This window comes from Somniosus microcephalus, chromosome 24 (genome assembly GCF_052327205.1).
Source record: "Somniosus microcephalus isolate GS21.2 chromosome 24, FLI_Smic_1.0, whole genome shotgun sequence".
Taxonomy (NCBI): Eukaryota; Metazoa; Chordata; class Chondrichthyes; order Squaliformes; family Somniosidae; genus Somniosus; species Somniosus microcephalus.
Genome location: NC_141010.1, coordinates 4,496,037 through 4,517,407, shown reverse-complemented (window position 1 = coordinate 4,517,407; position 21,371 = coordinate 4,496,037). Strand labels below are relative to the sequence as shown.

The window sequence follows — 21,371 nt, the reverse complement described above, 5'->3', positions numbered from 1 at the left end:
TGATCTCGTTGAATGGCGGCGCAGGCTCGAAGGGCCGAATGGCCTACTCCTGCTCCTATCTTCTATGTTTCTATGAGTATAGGCCCAGCCTGCTCAACCTTTCCTCATAAGACAACCCTCTCGTCTCTGGAATTAACCTAGTGAATCGTCTCTGAACTGCCTCCAATGCAAGTATATCCTTCCTTCAATAAGGAGACCAAAACTGTACGCAGTACTCAAGGTGTGGTCTCACCAATACCCTGTACAGTTGTAGCAGGACTTCCCTGCTTTTATACTCCAACCCCTTTGAAATAAAAGCCAACATTCCATTTGCCTTTTTGATTACTTGCTGTACCTGCATGCTAACTTTTTGTGTTTCATGCACAAGGACCCCCAGGTCCCTCTGAACTGTAGCATTTTGTAATCTCTCTCCATTTAAATAATAATTTGCTTTTTTATTTTTCCTGCCAAAGTGGATAACCTCGCACTTTCCTACATTATACTCCATCTGCCAAATGTTTGCCCATTCACTTAGCCTGTCTATATCCCTTTGCAGATTCTTTGAGTCCTCTGCACAACTTGCTTTCCCACCCATCTTTGTATCATCCGCAAACTTGGCTACATTACACTTGGTCCCTTCATCCAAGTCATTAATGTAGATTGTAAATAGTTGAGGCCCCAGCACCGATCCCTGTGGCACCCCACTAGTTACTGTTTGCCAACCGGAAAATGACCCATTTATTCTGGCTCTCTGCTTTCTGTTAGTTAGCCAATTCTCTATCCATGCTAATATATTACCCCCAATTCCGTGAGCTCTTATCTTATGCAGTAACCTTTTATGTGGCACCTTATCGAATGCCTTCTGGAAATCCAAATACACCACATCCACTGGTTCACCTTTGTCCACCTTGCTCGTTGCTCCTCAAAGAACTCCAGCAAGTTTGTTAAACATGATTTCCCTTTCATAAAACCATGCTGACTCTGCTTGACTGCATTATGATTTTCCAAATGCCCTGCTACTGCTTCCTTAATAAAGTACTCCAGCATTTCCCCAACGACAGATGTTAGGCTAACTGGTCTATAGTTTCCTGCTTTCTGTCTCCCTCCTTTCTTAAATAGGGGTGTTACATTTGCGGTTTTTTAATCTGCTGGGACCTCTCCAGAGTCCAGGGAATTTTGGTAGATTACAACCAATGCATCCACTATCTCTGCAGCCACTTCTTTTAAGACCCTGGAATGCAGGCCATCTGGTCCAGGGGACTTGTCGTCTTTTAGTCCCATTATTTTACCGAGTACTATTTCCTTAGTGATAGTGATTGTCTTTAGTTCCCCCCTCCCTGTGGCCCCTTGATTATCCATTATTGGGATGTTGTTAGTGTCTTCTACCGTGAAGACAGATACAAAATATTTGTTCAGAGTCTCTGCCATTTCCCCGTTCCCCATTATTAATTCCCCATTCCCATCCTCTAAGGGACCAACGTTTACTTTAGCTACTCTCTTCCTTTTTATATACCTGTAGAAACTCTTACTATTTGTTTTAATGTTTCTTGCCAGTTTACTCTCATAATTCATCTTCTCTCTATTATTTTTTTAGTCATCCTTTGCTGCTTTTTAAAAATTTCTCAATCCTCTGGTCTCCCACCAATCTTGGCACCATTGTATGCCTTCATTTTCAATTTGATACCATCCTTTACTTCCTTAGTTAGCCACGGATAGTGCTCCCTTCTCTTAAAATCTTTCTTTCTCACGAATATATTTTTGTTGAGAGTTATGAAATATCTCCTTAAATGTCCGCCACTGCACTGCAACTGTCTTACCCTTTAATTTGTTTTTCCAGTCTACTTTAGCTAGTTCTGCCCTTGTAATTGCCTTTGTTTAAGATCAGGACACTGGTTTGAGATACAACTTCCTCACCCTCCAACTGAATTTGAAATTCAACCATGACTCTTTCCTAGAGGATCCTTTACTATAAGATCATTTATTAATTCTGTCTCATTACACAGTACCAGATCCAAGATAGCCTGCTCACTGGTTGGTTCCATTACATACTGTTCTAGGAAAACATCCCAGATGCACTCTATGAGCTCCTCCTCAAGGCTACCATGGCCAATTTGATTTGTCCAATCAATATGGAGATTAAAATCACCCATGATTATTACCGTACCTTTTTTACAGGCCTCCATTATTTGTTGATTTATACTCTGTCGAACTCTATTGCTACTGTGAGTGTAGGTATGTGAGAGTGTGAGTATAGGTGTGAGTGTGTGTGTGTGTGTGTGTGTGTGTGTGTGTGTGTGTGTGTGTGTGTGTGAGTGTAGGTGTGTGTGTGTGAGTGTAGGTGTGGGTGTGTGTGTGAGTGTAGGTGTGTGTGTGTGAGTGTAGGTGTGTGAGTGTAGGTGTGTGTGTGAGTGTAGGTGTGTGTGTGAGTGTAGGTGTGTGTGTGAGTGTAGGTGTGTGTGTGAGTGTAGGTGTGTGTGTGAGTGTAGGTGTGTGTGTGAGTGTAGGTGTGTGTGTGAGTGTAGGTGTGTGTGTGAGTGTAGGTGTGTGTGAGTGTAGGTGTGTGTGAGTGTAGGTGTGTGTGTGAGTGTAGGTGTGTGTGTGTGAGTGTAGGTGTGTGTGAGTGTAGGTGTGTGTGTGAGTGTAGGTGTGTGTGTGAGTGTAGGTGTGTGTGTGAGTGTAGGTGTGTGTGTGAGTGTAGGTGTGTGTGTGAGTGTAGGTGTGTGTGTGAGTGTAGGTGTGTGTGTGAGTAGGTGTGTGTGAGTAGGTGTGTGTGAGTGTAGGTGTGTGTGTGAGTGTAGGTGTGTGTGTGTGAGTGTAGGTGTGTGTGTGTGAGCGTAGGTGTGTGTGTGTGAGCGTAGGTGTGTGTGTGTGAGCGTAGGTGTGTGTGTGAGCGTAGGTGTGTGTGTGAGCGTAGGTGTGTGTGTAGGTGTGTGTGTGTGAGTGTAGGTGTGTGTGTGTGAGCGTAGGTGTGTGTGTGTGAGCGTAGGTGTGTGTGTGTGAGCGTAGGTGTGTGTGTGTGAGCGTAGGTGTGTGTGTGTGAGCGTAGGTGTGTGTGTGTGTGAGCGTAGGTGTGTGTGTGTGTGAGCGTAGGTGTGTGTGTGAGCGTAGGTGTGTGTGCGTGTGAGCGTAGGTGTGTGTGCGTGTGAGTGAGTGTAGGTGTGTGTGTGAGTGTAGGTGTGTGTGTGAGTGTAGGTGTGTGTGGGTGTGTGTAGGTGTGTGTGTGTGTCTGAGTGTGCGAGCCATGTGTGACTGGGTTGTCAGTCAGTGATACCGTTTGATTGGAGAGTCAGTGCTGCTCGATTGTGAAGCTTGAGGTGATGAGGGACGAGAGATGCGGATGTGGCTGATCGCCAGCGGGGGATGTCTCTGTTGTGGTCCCGCTGCGGGGGTGCAGCTCCACCGAGTGCAGGTGCCTCGGCCCCGAGCCTCGATAACGGGCCAGGAATCGAGCATTCCACAGTCAACAGGGGTTTGGGATTAAAAACCAAGCAATAATTAATCCAATTCCTGCAACAACATCCTGCTCATTATTTACCGAGAATGAACAGTTTGGTTTTTGGAGAATAATTCGAGATGATTAACACCAAAGAGTGGAGTTTTATTTCAGTGAGTCCTTGAACTCTCGTGCTCTCTCCCCCTTGTGTTGTGCTTCTCTCCCAGCTGGCTGTTATTGGATGTGACGTGTCTGTATAACAGGGTGAGTCCGCGAGCTTTCTGCCAATCGACATCCGCAGAATCGACGGATATTTCCAACTCTGGGGCTTGTGGCCAGCGAGAATATTTAACTTCTTTCTGAAACTGTGTTCAGGACAGGTTGTTTCTGTCGCAGTGCACAGGCGTGCTTGGGAATCTTTATCCACACATTCCAGTGGGAATCGGCTCAAATTGCGCACAAGAGCTGGGAATTCTTCACCATGGATGTGTGGAGCAGTGCCGAGAATGAAGGCAACGGGAATTCCGTGGCAGAGTGGGAGAGTGTCAGCGACACAATGCGATGTGACCTGGGGGAAGGTATGGGGGCAGAGGGGGTGCCTTAGTTACTGGGGTTCAGCACAGTCGCAATGAATCCAGTGGCGTTTTGCCAGCCCAGGGATTTTTCCGGGTGTTTTTGAATCAGGATCACGATGGAATTTGGGAAGTTTTCAGCGAGAGGAATGAATTGTTGATACCAAGGACACCCTGGGCTATGGCAGAATCATCTGTCGATTGTCTCTCAATTAGCGCCTCACTGAAATTCACAGTTCAGGATGGGGGGGGGGGGTGGGGGGTGGGTAAATAAACTGGTGATAGTTAATAAGGATGTACTGTTCAGAGGGGCCTCCACAATAGTCAGACTCCCGGTAATGTCGCAGTGAATCTGTCCGGTGTCCTCGGTCTGTTAAATGCTCTGCGATGTCCCCGTGCGTGAGGGGTGTGAGTGGAATGGTTGGGGGGGGGGGGTTTGTGTTGAGCGATCTGGATTCAGCTCCCTGCTCCTGCTGCTCTCTGACAGAATGGAACAAATCTGCTCTGAGTCCAGGGCCTGAATCCAATTACCAGGATGTTAATGAGTGGAGCGAGTGTGCGGAGGAGCGAGGAGCAAGAGTGCGGAGGGGCAAGGAGCAAGTGTGCGGAGGAGCGGGGAGTGAGTGTGCGGAGGAGCAGGGAATGAGTGTGCATTCCTCGCTGGGAGTGAGTGTGCGTTCCTCGCTGGGAGCGAGTGTGCAGAGGAGCGGGGAGCGAGTATGCGGAGGCGCGGGGAGCGGGTGTGCATTCCTCGCTGGGAGGGAGTGTGCGTTCCTCGCTGGGAGCGAGTGTGCGGAGGAGGGAGTGTGCGGAGGAGCGGGGAGCGAGTGTGCGGAGGAGGGAGTGTGCGGAGGAGCGGGGAGGAAGTGTGCGGAGGAGGGAGTGTGCGGTGGAGCAGGGAGGGAGTGTGCGGAGGAGTGGGGTGCGAGTGTGCGGAGGCGCGGGGAGCGAGTGTGCGGAGGAGCGGGACGGGAGTGTGCGTTCCTCGCTGGGAGCAAGTGTGCGGAGGAGCGGGGAGCGAGTGTAAAAGCAGTGCCCGGATTTAGCAATTACATTTGTACCGATTTATGTTCCTCAAACTGGCTAATTCCATATTGCACTGGAAGTAAACGAGGGGTGAGAATGTGGAACTCGCTACCACAGGGAGTGGTTGAGGCGAATAGTGTAGATACATTTAAGGGGAAGCTGGATAAACACATGAGGGAGAAAGGAATAGAAGGATCTGGTGATGGGGTGAGATGAAGAGGGGTGGGAGGAGGCTCGAGTGGAGCATAAACACCGGCACGGAGCTGTGGGGCCGAATGGCCTGTTTCTGTGCCGTACATTCTGTGTAATTCTATGTGAAACCCTTCAAAGATTTGAAACCGTTCTCTGCTCCCCACTTTTCTCTACTGACACTCCTGTCTCAATCACCATCTTATTTCCACCTCTCATTCTTTCCCCCAGTATCTCCCCTCCTCTCCTCTCCTCTCCTGAAGGTGCTGACCCCACAGACCCACAGGCTCAGCGACTCTCTTCGTGTGCGAACCTACACGACGGGTGGTAGCGGGGTATTCACCCTGTGAGAGGGCGATCGCAGCAAACCTGACCCTGCCTTACTCAGCGCTCATACAAGCACACTCCACATTTTATTTATTCATTCACGGGATGTGGGCATCGCTGGAAAGGCCGGCATTTATTGCCCATCCGTAATCGCCCCTTGAGAAGGTGGTGGTGAGCTGCCTTCTTGAACCGCTGCAGTCCGTGTGGTGAAGGTGCTCCCACAGTGCTGTTGGGGAGGGAGTTCCAGGGTTTTGACCCAGCGACAATGAAGGATCGGCCCAAGTCCCCAGATATTAGTGAGGAGAACTTTGCAGGGCCGACTGGACTGAGTGTGCCTGTGTCATATCCGAATTCGATGCCGAGGTCGATGCCGAGTGGTCCATTCAGTTTTATCCTCATTGTAGTTATTTGCAACAGTAGGGTCCCATCCACAGTGGAAACTCTGTCCTATTCCGCCCCCCTCCCCCCACCCGTTATTAGTCCAAGAACGCTGGGATCAATTCTGCAGTATTCCTGTTGCTACACGGGCTGAGGTGGTAAGATTCAGGGATTGAGCTGGGATCCTCCTGGTCTGTGGGGTTCAGTCCACACCAGATAGTGCCATTTCTCAACGAGCAACTGGGGGCATTTTCAAACGGTTAATATTAGAATGAAGAGTTAAAGTGCAGGTGGGGGGATGGGTAAGGCAGCGAGGGGTTTGGGAATTAAAGGTTTAAATCTGAGCTGTCGCTCCTCATTTTACAAATCACTGTCAGGCACGCTGCGTGAAAATAAAGCCCAATTACCGGAACAAAGACGAGGCCTTTCTGGGCCAGTTGTGACACAGGACAAGGGTGCTGCCTCTGACAGTGGAAGGAGATGGTGTGTGTGTGGGACGTGTTGTTGCTCACGTACTTCTACAGCACGGGCTTGGACGAGAGGGGGAGGGGGCGGCGCTTCTGGTCTCGCAAAGCATAAGCGCACCAGCTGGTGTGGTACCTCGGCACCCCCTCCCCCCGGGATCAGTCCCCCGGATCTGTGCCGCCCTCACCCAGTTACCACTGGGCGAAGGAGAGGTATAACTCCGCCAGGGTTCCGGATCCTGATCACAATCCAGGGACTCCCGCTGGAGTATGGAGATAAGGGGTGGACGGGTTTGGGATGGGGACAGGCTGTGACGTCCTCCCCCCTCCCCCCTCCCCCCCCACCCCCCCGCCAACAGACTCACTGACGGTCCGTGCCCAGGTTCCCGCATGAATTGGCCCTTTGGCTTCAGTAACGGTGGGAGACCCCCGAACCCCTCGATTAGATCCCAGCCTGTAACTCACTCCCGGGTATCTGTTAGTCTATATATAAACCCCCCGAACCCCTCGATTAGATCCCAGCCTGTAACTCACTCCCGGGTATCTGTTAGTCTATATATAAACCCCCCGAACCCCCCGATTAGATTCCAGCCTGTAACTCACTCCCGGGTATCTGTTATTCTATAAATAAACCCCCCGAACCCCTCGATTAGATTCCAGCCTGAAACTCACTCCCGGGTATCTGTTAGTCTATATATAAACCCCCTGAACCCCCCGATTAGATTCCAGCCTGTAAATCACTCCCGGGTATCTGTTATTCTATATATAAACCCCCCGAACCCCCCGATTAGATTCCAGCCTGTAACTCACTCCCGGGTATCTGTTATTCTATATATAAACCCCCCGAACCCCTCGATTAGATTCCAGCCTGTAACTCACTCCCGGGTATCTGTGATTCTATATATAAACCCCCCGAACCCCTCGATTAGATTCCAGCCTGTAACTCACTCCCGGGTATCTGTGATTCTATATATAAACCCCTGAACCCCTCGATTAGATTCCAGCCTGTAACTCACTCCCGGGTATCTGTTAGTCTATATATAAACCCCCCGAACCCCCCGATTAGATTCCAGCCTGTAAATCACTCCCGGGTATCTGTGATTCTATATATAAACCCCCCGAACCCCCCGATTAGATTCCAGCCTGTAACTCACTCCCGGGTATCTGTTATTCTATATATAAACCCCCCGAACCCCTCGATTAGATTCCAGCCTGTAACTCACTCCCGGGTATCTGTGATTCTATATATAAACCCCCCGAACCCCTCGATTAGATTCCAGCCTGTAACTCACTCCTGGGTATCTGTGATTCTATATATAAACCCCTGAACCCCTCGATTAGATTCCAGCCTGTAACTCACTCCCGGGTGTCTGTTATTCTATATATAAACCCCCCCGAACCCCTTGATTAGATCCCAGCCTGTAACTCACTCCCGGGTGTCTGTTATTCTATATATAAACCCCCCGAACCCCTCGATTAGATTCCAGCCTGTAACTCACTCCCGGGTATCTGTTATTCTGTAGGAATCAACGGATTCCTATCTAAATCACTGAGGTCGAGTCAATTCAGTAAATTAACCGAATTTAATTAAACTGGTGAACAAAACAAAAACATGCAGGAGCAACAGCAAACAGGTCTATACAGTAGCTTGTTCCACGAGGTCTGAACTCAGAACCTCCCACCTTTGACGTCATCACGTTTCCCGCCACTTGGGGCACCACGTGACCAACGTGATGACGTCATCGCGTTGTTTCAGGGTATTTTACAGAAAGCTTGTTTACACTCAGCAAACGGACATAGGTGCTGTAACATTGCTTTAAAGACAGTTATTCATTTGTACAGGAGTTCATTGGTGGTTTTACCACACGCGCCCCCCCAGAAGTGTCTTTAATCATTAAAGTCAATCGCAGAGGAGGTCGGACAATCCTGTCGGAGCGACTCCGATATTCCCGGAGAGGAATGGATGGTGCAGGAGAGGAGCTGGGCCGCGGGGCCGATGGGCTAGGCGTAGCAGCCGCGGGCGGCCGCCCACGACGCGGCGGCTGCGCTGTTTCGACTGGCTGGCCGAGGTCCAGGTGTGCAGCCTTGAGGCGGTCCACGGAAATGTAGTCGGGCGTCCCACCGACGTCTACCAGAAAACTCTTGGCGCCCGCCTTCAGTACCCGGAAGGGGCCAGTGTATGGAGGCATGAGGGGACTACGGTGGGCATCATGCCGTACAAAAACGAATTTAGCCCTCATGAGCGTTGGCGGAACATGTGATGCAGGCAGTCCATGCTGTGAAGTCGGAATGGGCCGGAAAGCGTGCGCCGCGGCTTGGTGAGCCTCCAGTTGTTCAGTGGCGGACCACGGACGTGTCGGCGACGGGAGAAACTCGCCGGGGACCCTGAGCGGCTGGCCATAGACCAGTTCGGCGGCCGACGCCTGCAGGTCCTCTTTAGGCGCCGTGCACAACCCGAGCATTACCCATGGCAACTTATCCATCCACGCGGTCCCTTGAAGGGTAGCCCACAGCGATGCCTTCAGAGAACGATGGAAGCGTTCGCATAACCCGTTGGCCTGCGGGTGGTAAGCCGTGGTGCGATGGAGCTTGGCACCTAATTCTGTAGCCACGGCGTTCCACAAAGCAGAGGAGAACTGCGGCCCGTGGTCCGATGAAATGTCCGACGGCACGCCGAAACGGGCAACCCAGTGATGTGCCTCAATAAATCCGAGACTCGATGTTAGCGAAACAAAACAAGGCTTTTATTGACTTAGAAGGTAACACACAGGAGAGAGGTATCTTCCATCCAGAGCTCTGCCGTACTGGATGTGCTGCAGGCTGGGCCAGCTTACATAGGGGCCAGGTATGGGCGGAGCCCTACACATAGTACAATACAATGGGCCAGGTATGGGCGGAGCCCTACACATAGTACAATACAATGGTGAGGAAACGGAACAGAGGTAAGGGAAGTGAAACTGAAACCAACCACAGTCACAGGCAGTGATGAATGGAATATTTCATCACACCCAGGTCGAAAGAGAAGCCTGGGCGACGTCCGCGGAGGTGGTGGATGTCAATGGAATGGCCTCCGGCCATCTGGTGGTACGGTCGACGATCGTCAGCAGATGCGTGAACCCTTGTGATGGTGGTAGTGGGCCCACGAGGTCGATATGAACATGATCGAATTGCCGCTCCGGTACTTCGAAAACGGCGACAGGAGCTTTAACGTGGCGCTGCACCTTCGCTCTCTGGCACACGACACAGGTGTTGGCCCAGTCGCGCACATCTTTTCGCATTCCCCTCCAGACAAACTTGGATGCTAACAACTTCTGTGACGCCCGCACACCCGGGTGGGCGAGGTTGTGCATGATATCGAAGACTTTCCTGCACCAGGATGACGGAACGATCGGACGTGGGTCTTCCAGGGAGACATCGCAGAGCAAGGATGTGCCGTCTGAGTGGAAAAGTACGTCCACTGGCCGCAGGCCGGATGAATCGGAACGGAAAGCGTGCGTCTCTGGGTCAGCCGCTTGGTCGACCGCCATTAGTGAATAGTCGAGACCCAGTTGGACGGCCGCACGCGAAAGGCAATCGGCAACCACGTTGTCCTTGCCGGCCACATGACGGATGTCGGTGGTAAACTCGGAGATGAAAGTGAGTTGCCGTTGCTGTCGGGCCTCACTCACTCACTTGTGGGTATTTTAACTGAGGAAAAGAGAGATTTTCTATTTTAAAGTCGAGGTGTTGCCGGACCGGGAGCCAATGTAGGTCAGCGAGCACAGGGGGTGATGGGTGAACGGTACGTGGTGCGAGTTAGGACACGGGCAGCAGAACCTTGGATGAGCTGACGTTTACGTAGGGTGCAAGGTGGGAGGCTGGGCAGAAGAGCGTTGGAATAGTCAACAGAGTTAACGTTTCAGCTCGATGACCTCAAAAGTCACAGACCTGAAACGTTAACTCTGTTTCTCTCCCCACAGACGCTGCCTGACCTGCTGAGTATTCCCAGCATTTTCTGTTTATATTTTAGATTTCCGGCGTCCGCAGTGTTTTGCTTTTGTTTTGGAATAGTCAAGTCTGGAGGTAACAAAGACACGGCGAGAGTTTCAGCAGCGGACGGGCTGAGGCACGGAGTAAATTCAGATTTTAGCCACATCCTCATTTTCAGACTTGTTTTAATTTCACACCATCCCCCAGTTCTACACCTCTCCCTCCCTATTTACACTCCTGTTCGCTCCTTGACTTGAGCATAAAAGCTAGGCTGACACTCCAGTGCAGTGCTGAGGGAGTGCTGCGCTGTCAGAGGTGCCGTCTTTTGGATGAGACGTTAAACCGAGGCCCCGTCTGCTCTCTCAGGTGGACGTAAAAGATCCCACGGCCACTATTTCGAAGAAGAGCAGGGGGGGGAGTTCTCCCCGGTGTCCAGGGGTCAATATTTATCCCTCAACCAACATCACCAAAAACAGATTATCTGGTCTCCTTGTTTGTGGGATCTTCCTTTGTGTAGAATGGTTGTGTGTTCGTCTACGTAACAGTGACTCCGCGTCAAGTAATTCACTGGTTGGGAAGTATTTTGGGACATCTCGATATGGCACCATTTAATAAATCATTGAAACATATAAAATTCTTAAGGGGCCTGACAGGGTAGATGCAGGGAGGATGTTTCCCCTGGCTGGGGAGTCTAGAACCAGGGGTCACAGTCTCAGGATAAGGGGTCGGCCATTTAGGACTGAGATGAGGAGAAATTTCTTCACTGAGGGTGGTGAATCTTTGGAATTCTCTGCCCCAGAGGGCTGTGGAGGCTCAGTCGTTGAGTATATTCAAGACAGAGATCGATAGATTTTTGGACATGAAGGGAATCGAGGGATATGGGGATCGGGCGGGAAAGTGGAGTTGAGGTCGATGATCAGCCGTGATCTTATTGAATGGCGGAGCAGGCTCGAGGGGCCGAATGGCTGACTCCTGCTCCTATTTCTTGTGTTCTTACCTTTACCTGATCATTGGGTGCTTCAAGGACAGATGTGTAGAGGGTTGCGGGGGGAGAGGATGCCCAGGGGAGAGACCAGTGCTGGAAATCTCAAACACCGACTCCTCGGTCTCCGAGAACAACCACCGCTGGATTCCGCTGTAGGGGTTAAATGGCGGAGGAGTGGGGGGGCGGGGGTGGGGGACAGGGGGCAGCAGGAGGCTGTGGCTGATGGGGCTGAGCGGACACTAATCAGGGTCTGTTTCCTTTCAGTTCTCTGTGCAGAGAGGGTGGGGCAGGTGACAAAGACCTACCATGATATCGAGGCAGTCACACACTTACTGGAAGAGGTGAGGCAGCAGCTATATTCTTCTTCAAACCCCTTTTTAAAATATTTTGTTTTCTCACTCATTCCAATGACGGGATGGTCGGTAACCAGAGGCACAGATTTCACATCATTGGCAAAAAAGCCAAGGGGGACTTGAGGAGAATTTTTTTACGCAGCGAGTTGTCGTGATCCGGAACGCGCTGCCTGAAAGGGCGGTGGAAGCAGATTCAATAATAACTTTCAAAAGGGAATTGGATAAATACTTGAAGGGGAAAATTTGCAGGGCTGTGGGGAAAGAGCCAGGGGAGTGGGAATAATTGGAGAGCTCGTTCAAAGAGCCGGCACAGGCACGATGGGCCGAATGGCCTCCTTCTGTGCTCATAGAATCACAGAAAGTTACAGCACGGAAGGAGGCCATTTTGGCCCATCGTGTCCACGCCGGCCAACAAAGAGCTATCCAGCCTAATCCCACTTCCCAGCTCTTGGTCCGTAGCCCTGCAGGTTACAGCATCCCAAGGGCACATCCAAGTACTTTTTAAATGTGGTTAGGGTTCCTGCCTCTACCACCCTTTCAGGCAGTGAGTTCCAGACCCCCACAACCCTCTGGGTGATGAAATTTCCCCTCAAATCCCCTCTAAACCTTCCACCAATTACCTTAAATCTGTGCCCCCTGGTTTTTGACCCCACTGCTAAGGGAAATAGGTCCTTTCTATCCACTTTATCTAGGCCCCTCATAATTTTATACACCTCAATAAGGTCTCCCCTCAGCCTCCTCTGTTCCAAGGAAACAGACCCAGCCTATCCAGTCTTTCCTCATAGCTAAGATTCTCTACTCCCAGCAACATCCTTGTAAATCTCCTCTGTACCCTCTCTAGTGTAATCACATCTTTCCTGTAATGTGGTGACCAGAACTGCACGCAGTACTCTCGCTGAGGCCTAACTAGTGTTTTATACAGTTGAAGCATAACCCCCCTGCTCTTGTATTCTATGCCTCGGCTAATAAAGGCAAGCACTCCGTATGCCTTCTTAACCACCTTATCTACCTGGCCTGCTACCTTCAGGGATCTGTGGACATGCACTCCAAGATCCCTTTGTTCCTCTACACTACTCAGTGTCCTACCATTTAATGTGTATTCCCTTTCCTTGTTAGCCCTCCCCAAATGCATTACCTCACACTTCTCCGGATTGAATTCCATTTGCCACTGTTCTGCCCACCTGACCAATTTATTGATATCTTCCTGCAGTCTACAGCTTCCTTCTTCAGTATCAACCACACAGCCGATTTTAGTATCATCTGCAAACTTCTTAATCATACCCCCTATATTCAAGTCTAGATCACTGATATATACACCACAAAAAGCAAGGGACCGAGTACTGAGCCCTGCGGAACCCCACTGGAAACAGCCTTCCAGTCAGAAAAACATCCATCAACCATTACCCTCTGCTTCCTGTCTCCGAGCCAGTTTTGAATCCAACTTGACACTTTGCCCTGGATCCCATGGGCTTTTAACTTCGCGACCAGCCTGCCATGTGGAACCTTATCAAAAGCCTTGCTAAAGTCCATATACACTACATCAAACGCACTACCCTCATCTAGCCTCCTCGTTACCTCTTCAAAAAATTCAATCAAGTTTGTCAGACATGACTTTCCCTTAACAAATCCGTGCTGACCATCCTTGTGCTGTGTGAATCTATGATTCTTTTGGCCTCTCATGAAGCAGTTTGTAGCAATACCACGGCTGCAGTCGCTGTGTATCGGGGCCCCATGTACAGGACGGGCATGTGTTCGATGCGCCCTCTGATTCTGTGGCTGAAATTTCCTGCTTATCCCCACAGTCGCTGATAACTTTCCCTGACACCCTGTGGGGAATAAACCGTTAACAACGCTGTGTGTTAACGCCTGAAGAAAGTCCACTTCGCTGAGATACTAGGGGTGACAGAATCGTGTGGATCTGTACCCCAGTGAGAGTCAGTGTCTGTGGAACTGTACCCCAGTGAGAGTCCGTGCCTGTGGAACTGTACCTCAGTGAGATTCAGTGTCTGTGGAACTGTACCCCAGTGAGAGTCAGTGCCTGTGGAACTGTACCCCAGTGAGAGTCAGTGTCTGTGGAACTGTAGCCCAGTGAGAGTCCGTGCCTGTGGAGCTGTACCTCAGTGAGATTCAGTGTCTGTGGAACTGTATCGCAGTGAGAGTGAGTGCCTGTGGAACTGTACCCCAGTGAGAGTCAGTGTCTGTGGATCTGTACCCCAGTGAGAGTCAGTGTCTGTGGAACTGTACCCCAGTGAGTGTCAGTGCCTTTGGAACTGCACCCCAGTGAGAGTCAGTGTCTGTGGAACTGTACCCCAGTGACAGTCAGTGCCTGTGGAACTGTACCCCAGTGAGAGTCAATGTCTGTAGAACTGTACCCCAGTGACAGTCAGTGCCTGTGGAACTGTACCCCAGTGAGAGGCAGTGTCTGTGGAACTGTACCGCAGTGAGAGTCAGTGCCTCTGGATCTGTACCCCAGTGACAGTCAGAGTCTGTGGAACTGTACCCCAGTGAGAGTCAGTGTCTGTCAAACTGTACCCCAGTGAGAGTCAGTGTCTGTGGAAATGTACCCCAGTGAGAGACTGTATCTGTGTAACTGTACTCCAGTGAGAGTCAGTGTCTCTGGAACTCTACCCCAGTGAGAGTCAGTGTCTGTGGAACTGTACCCCAGTGAGAGTCAGTGTGTGTGCAACTGTACTCCAGTGAGAGTCAGTGTCTGTGGAACTCTACCCCAGTGAGAGTCAGTGTCTGTGGAACTGTACCCCAGTGAGAGTCAGTGTCTGTGGAACTGTACCCCAGTGAGAGTCAGTGTCTGTGGAACTGTACCCCAGTCAGAGTCAGTACTTGTGGAACTACACCCCAATGAGAGTCAATGTCTGTGGAACTGTACTTCAGTGAGAGTCAGTGCCTGTTGAACTGTACCCCAGTGACAGTCAGTGTCCGTGGAACTGTACTCCAGTGAGAGTCAGTGTCTGTGGAACTGTACCCCAGTGAGAGTCAGTGTCTGTGGAACTGTACCCCAGTGAGAGACTGTATCTGTGGAACTGTACCCCAGTGAGAGTCAGTGTCTGTGGAACTGTACCCCAGTGAGAGTCAGTGTCTGTGGAACTGTACCCCAGTGAGAGTCAGTGTCTGTGGAACTGTACCCCAGTGAGAGTCAGTGCCTGTGGAACTGTACCCCAGTGAGAGTCAGTGTCTGTGGAACTGTAACCCAGTGAGTCAGTGCCTGTGGAACTGTACCTCTGAGATTCAGTGTCTATGGAACTGTATCGCAGTGAGAGTGAGTGCCTGTGGAACTGTACCCCAGTGAGAGTCAGTGTCTGTGGATCTGTACCCCAGTGAGAGACTGTATCTGTGGATCTGTACACCAGTGAGAGTCAGTGTGTGTGTAACTGTACTCCAGTGAGAGTCAGTGTCTCTGGAACTCTACCCCAGTGAGAGTCAGTGTCTATGGAACTGTACCCCAGTGAGAGACTGTATCTGTGGAACGGTACCCCAGTGAGAGTCAGTGTCTGTGGAACTGTACCCCAGTGAGAGTCAGTGTCTGTGGAACTGTACCCCAGTGAGAGTCAGTGTCTGTGGAACTGTACCCAGTGAGAGTCAGTGCCTGCAGAGCTGTACCTCAGTGAGATTCAGTGTCTGTGAAACTGTACCGCAGTGAGAGTCAGTGTCTGTGGAACTGTACCCCAGTGAGAGTCAGTGTCTGGAACTGTCACCCAGTGAGAGTCAGTGTCTGTAGAACTGTACCCCAGTGAGAGTCAGTGTCTGTGGAACTGTACCCCAGTGAGAGTCAGTGTCTGGAACTGTACCCCAGTGAGAGTCAGTTTCTGTAGAACTGTACCCCAGTGAGAGTCAGTGTCTGTGGAACTGTACCCCAGTGAGAGTCAGTGTCTGGAACTGTACCCCAGTGAGAGTCAGTGCCTGTGGAACTGTACCCCAGTGAGAGGCTGTATCTGTGGAACTGTACCCCAGTGAGACTCAGTGTCTGTGGAACTGTTCCCCAGTGAGAGTCAGTGTCTATGGAACTGTACCCCAGTGAGAGGCAGTGTCTGTGGAACTGTACCCCAGTGTGAGTCAGTGCCTGTGGAATTGTACCCCAGTGAGAGTCAGTGTCTGTGGAACTGTACCCCAGTGAGAGTCAGAGTCTGTGGAACTGTACCCCAGTGAGAGGCTGTATCTGTGGAACTGTAGCCCAGTGAGAGTCAGTGCCTGTGGAACTGTACCCCAGTGAGAGTCAGTGTCTGTGGAACTGTACCCCAGTGAGAGTCAGTGCCTGTGGAACTGTACCCCAGTGAGATTCAGTGTCTATGGGACTGTATCGCAGTGAGAGGGAGTGCCTGTGGAACTGTACCCCAGTGAGAGTCAGTGTCTGTGGATCTGTACCCCAGTGAGAGACTGTATCTGTGGATCTGTACACCAGTGAGAGTCAGTGTGTGTGTAACTGTACTCCAGTGAGAGTCAGTGTCTCTGGAACTCTACCCCAGTGAGAGTCAGTGTCTATGGAACTGTACACCAGTGAGAGTCAGTGTCTGCAGAGCTGTACCTCAGTGAGATTCAGTGTCTGTGGAACTGTATCGCAGTGAGAGTGAGTGCCTGTGGAACTGTACACCAGTGAGAGTCAGTGCCTGTGGAACTGTACCCCAGTGAGAGTCAGTGTCTGGAACTGTCCCCCAGTGAGAGTCAGTGTCTGTAGAACTGTACCTCAGTGAGAGTCAGTGTCTGTGGAACTGTACCCCAGTGAGAGTCAGTGCCTGTGGAACTGTACCCCAGTGAGAGTCAGTGTCTGTGGAACTGTAGCCCAGTGTGAGTCAGTGCCTGTGGAACTGTACCCCTGTGAGAGTCATTGTCTGTGGAACTGTACCCCAGTGAGAGTCAGTGTCTGTGGAACTGTACCCCAGTGAGAGACTGTATCTGTGGATCTGTACACCAGTGAGAGTCAGTGTCTATGGAACTGTACCCCAGTGAGAGTCAGTGTCTGTGGAACTGTACTCCAGTGAGAGTCAGTGTCTGTGGAACTGTACCCCAGTGAAAGTCAGTGTCTGTGGAATGGTACTCCAGTGACGGTCAGTGTCTATGGAACTGTACACCAGTGAGAGTCAGTGTCTGTGGAACTGTACTCCAGTGAGAGTCGGTGCCTGTGGAACTGTACACCAGTGAGAGTCAGTGTGTGTGGAACTGTACTCCAGTGAGAGTCAGTGTCTGTGGAACTCTACCCCAGTGAGAGTCAGTGTCTGTGGAACTGTACCCCAGTGAGCGTCAGTGTCTGTGGAGCTGTACCCCAGTGAGAGGCTGTATCTGTGGAACTGTACCCCAGTGACAGTCAGTGTCTGTAGAACTGTACCCCAGTGAGAGTCAGTGTCTGTGGTGCTGTACCCCAGTGAGAGTCAGTGTGTGTGGAACTGTACCCCAGTGAGAGTCAGTGTCTGTGGAACTGTACCCCAGTGAGTGTCAGTGCCTTTGGAACTGCACCCCAGTGAGAGTCAGTGTCTGTAGAACTGTACCCCAGTGAGAGTCATTGTCTGTGGAACTGTACCCCAGTGAGAGTCAGTGTCTGTGGAACTGTACCCCAGTGAGAGACTGCATCTGTGGATCTGTACACCAGTGAGAGTCAGTGTCTATGGAACTGTACCCAGTGAGAGTCAGTGTCCATGGAACTGTACCCCAGTGAGAGTCAGTGTGTGTAACTGTACTCCAGTGAGAGTCAGTGCCTCGGAACTCTACCCCAGTGAGAGTCAGTGTCTGTGGATCTGTACTCCAGTGAGCGTCAGTGTCTGTGGAACTGTACCCCAGTGAGAGTCAGTGTCTGTGGAACTGTGCCGCAGTGAGAGTCAGTGCCTGTGGATCTGTACCCCAGTGAGAGTCAGTGCCTGTGGATCTGTACCCCAGTGAGAGTCAGTGTGTGTGGAACTGTACCCCAGTGAGAGTCAGTGCCTTTGGATCTGTACCCCAGTGAGAGTCAGTGTGTGTGGAACTGTACCCCAGTGAGAGTCAGTGTCTGCAGAACTGTACCCGAGTGACAGTCAGTGCCTCTGGAACTGCACCCCAGTGAGAGTCAGTGTCTGTCGAACTGTACCCCAGTGAGAGTCAGTGTCTGTGAAACTGTACCCCAGTGAGAGACTGTATCTGTGGATCTGTACCCCAGTGAGAGTCAGTGTCCATGGAACTGTACCCCAGTGAGAGTCAGTGTTTTTGGAACTGTACCTCAGTGAGAGTCAGTGTGTGTGTAACTGTACTCCAGTGAGAGTCAGTGTCTCTGGAACTCTACCCCAGTGAGAGTCAGTGTCAGTGGAACTGTACTCCAGTGAGAGTCAGTGCATGTGGAACTGTACCCCAGTGAGAGTCAGTGCCTGAGGAACTGTAACCCAGTGAGAGTCAGTTTCTGTGGAATTGTACCCCAGTGACAGTCAGTGTCTGTGGAACTGTACACCAGTCAGAGTCAGTGTCTGTGGAACTGTACTCCAGTGAGAGTCAGTGCCTGTGGAACTGTACCCCAGTGAGAGTCAGTGTGTGTGGAACTGTACTCCAGTGAGAGTCAGTGCCTGTGGAACTGTACCCCAGTGAGAGTCAGTGTCTGTGGAACTGTACCCCAGTGAGAGTCAGTGTGTGTAACTGTACTCCAGTGAGAGTCAGTGTCTCTGGAACTCTACCCCAGTGAGAGTCAGTGTCTGTGGAACTGTGCTCCAGTGAAAGTCAGTGTCTGTGGAATGGTACCCCAGTGACAGTCAGTGTCTATGGAACTGTACACCAGTGAGAGTCAGTGTCGGTGGAACTGTACTCCAGTGAGAGTCAGTGTCTGTGGAACTGTACCCCAGTGAGAGTCAGTGCCTGTTGAACTGTACCCCAGTGAGAGTCAGTGTCTGTGGAACTGTACTCCAGTGAGAGTCAGTGTCTGTGGAACTGTACCCCAGTGAGAGTCAGTATCTGTGGAACTGTTTCCCAGTGAGAGTCAGTGTCTGTGGAACTGTACCCCAGTGAGAGTCAGTGTCTGTGGTACTGCACCCCAGTGAGAGTCAGTGTCTGTGGAACTGTAGCCCAGTGAGAGTGAGTGCCTGTGGAACTGTACCCCAGTGAGAGTCAGTGTCTGGATCTGTACCCCAGTGAGAGTCAGTGTCTGGAACTGTACCCCAGTGAGAGTCAGTGTCTGTGGAACTGTACCCCAGTGAGAGTCAGTGTCTGTGGAACTGTACCCCAGTGACAGTCAGTGCCTGTGGAACTGTACCCCAGTGACAGTCAGTGTCTGTGGAACTGTACCCCAGTGACAGTCAGTGCCTCGGGATCTGTACCCCAGTGAGAGTCAGTGTCTGTGGAACTGTACCCCAGTGCGAGTCAGTGCCTGTGGAACTGTACGCCAGTGACAGTCAGAGTCTGTGGAACTGTACCCCAGTGAGAGTCAGTGTCTGTGGAACTGTACCCCAGTGAGAGTCAGTGTCTGTGGATCTGTACCCCAGTGAGAGACTGTATCTGTGGATCTGTACACCAGTGAGAGTCAGTGTGTGTGTAACTGTACTCCAGTGAGAGTCAGTGTCTCTGGAACTCTACCCCAGTGAGAGTCAGTGTCTATGGAACTGTACACCAGTGAGAGTCAGTGTCTGCAGAGCTGTACCTCAGTGAGATTCAGTGTCTGTGGAACTGTATCGCAGTGAGAGTGAGTGCCTGTGGAACTGTACACCAGTGAGAGTCAGTGCCTGTGGAACTGTACCCCAGTGAGAGTCAGTGTCTGGAACTGTCCCCCAGTGAGAGTCAGTGTCTGTAGAACTGTACCTCAGTGAGAGTCAGTGTCTGTGGAACTGTACCCCAGTGAGAGTCAGTGCCTGTGGAACTGTACCCCAGTGAGAGTCAGTGTCTGTGGAACTGTAGCCCAGTGTGAGTCAGTGCCTGTGGAACTGTACCCCTGTGAGAGTCATTGTCTGTGGAACTGTACCCCAGTGAGAGTCAGTGTCTGTGGAACTGTACCCCAGTGAGAGACTGTATCTGTGGATCTGTACACCAGTGAGAGTCAGTGTCTATGGAACTGTACCCCAGTGAGAGTCAGTGTCTGTGGAACTGTACTCCAGTGAGAGTCAGTGTCTGTGGAACTGTACCCCAGTGAAAGTCAGTGTCTGTGGAATGGTACTCCAGTGACGGTCAGTGTCTATGGAACTGTACACCAGTGAGAGTCAGTGTCTGTGGAACTGTACTCCAGTGAGAGTCGGTGCCTGTGGAACTGTACACCAGTGAGAGTCAGTGTGTGTGGAACTGTACTCCAGTGAGAGTCAGTGTCTGTGGAACTCTACCCCAGTGAGAGTCAGTGTCTGTGGAACTGTACCCCAGTGAGCGTCAGTGTCTGTGGAGCTGTACCCCAGTGAGAGGCTGTATCTGTGGAACTGTACCCCAGTGACAGTCAGTGTCTGTAGAACTGTACCCCAGTGAGAGTCAGTGTCTGTGGTGCTGTACCCCAGTGAGAGTCAGTGTGTGTGGAACTGTACCCCAGTGAGAGTCAGTGTCTGTGGAACTGTACCCCAGTGAGTGTCAGTGCCTTTGGAACTGCACCCCAGTGAGAGTCAGTGTCTGTAGAACTGTACCCCAGTGAGAGTCATTGTCTGTGGAACTGTACCCCAGTGAGAGTCAGTGTCTGTGGAACTGTACCCCAGTGAGAGACTGCATCTGTGGATCTGTACACCAGTGAGAGTCAGTGTCTATGGAACTGTACCCAGTGAGAGTCAGTGTCCATGGAACTGTACCCCAGTGAGAGTCAGTGTGTGTAACTGTACTCCAGTGAGAGTCAGTGCCTCGGAACTCTACCCCAGTGAGAGTCAGTGTCTGTGGATCTGTACTCCAGTGAGCGTCAGTGTCTGTGGAACTGTACCCCAGTGAGAGTCAGTGTCTGTGGAACTGTGCCGCAGTGAGAGTCAGTGCCTGTGGATCTGTACCCCAGTGAGAGTCAGTGCCTGTGGATCTGTACCCCAGTGAGAGTCAGTGTGTGTGGAACTGTACCCCAGTGAGAGTCAGTGCCTTTGGATCTGTACCCCAGTGAGAGTCAGTGTGTGTGGAACTGTACCCCAGTGAGAGTCAGTGTCTGCAGAACTGTACCCGAGTGACAGTCAGTGCCTCTGGAACTGCACCCCAGTGAGAGTCAGTGTCTGTCGAACTGTACCCCAGTGAGAGTCAGTGTCTGTGAAACTGTACCCCAGTGAGAGACTGTATCTGTGGATCTGTACCCCAGTGAGAGTCAGTGTCCATGGAACTGTACCCCAGTGAGAGTCAGTGTTTTTGGAACTGTACCTCAGTGAGAGTCAGTGTGTGTGTAACTGTACTCCAGTGAGAGTCAGTGTCTCTGGAACTCTACCCCAGTGAGAGTCAGTGTCAGTGGAACTGTACTCCAGTGAGAGTCAGTGCATGTGGAACTGTACCCCAGTGAGAGTCAGTGCCTGAGGAACTGTAACCCAGTGAGAGTCAGTTTCTGTGGAATTGTACCCCAGTGACAGTCAGTGTCTGTGGAACTGTACACCAGTCAGAGTCAGTGTCTGTGGAACTGTACTCCAGTGAGAGTCAGTGCCTGTGGAACTGTACCCCAGTGAGAGTCAGTGTGTGTGGAACTGTACTCCAGTGAGAGTCAGTGCCTGTGGAACTGTACCCCAGTGAGAGTCAGTGTCTGTGGAACTGTACCCCAGTGAGAGTCAGTGTGTGTAACTGTACTCCAGTGAGAGTCAGTGTCTCTGGAAC

The 21,371-nt window shown here is 51.2% G+C and overlaps 1 protein-coding gene across 1 annotated transcript in view; it reads left to right on the top strand.

The window, feature by feature from the left end:
* Window positions 1-3,698: 3,698 nt before the first annotated feature.
* hap1 (huntingtin associated protein 1) overlaps window positions 3,699-21,371 on the top strand; it is a 69,512-nt gene continuing 51,839 nt past the window's right edge. The window contains exons 1-2 of the mRNA XM_085966089.1: window positions 3,699-3,990; window positions 11,587-11,663. Of these exons, the coding sequence (XP_085822215.1) occupies window positions 3,894-3,990; window positions 11,587-11,663 (174 nt within the window). The 5' untranslated portion in view covers window positions 3,699-3,893. The remainder of the gene's footprint in view (window positions 3,991-11,586; window positions 11,664-21,371) is intronic.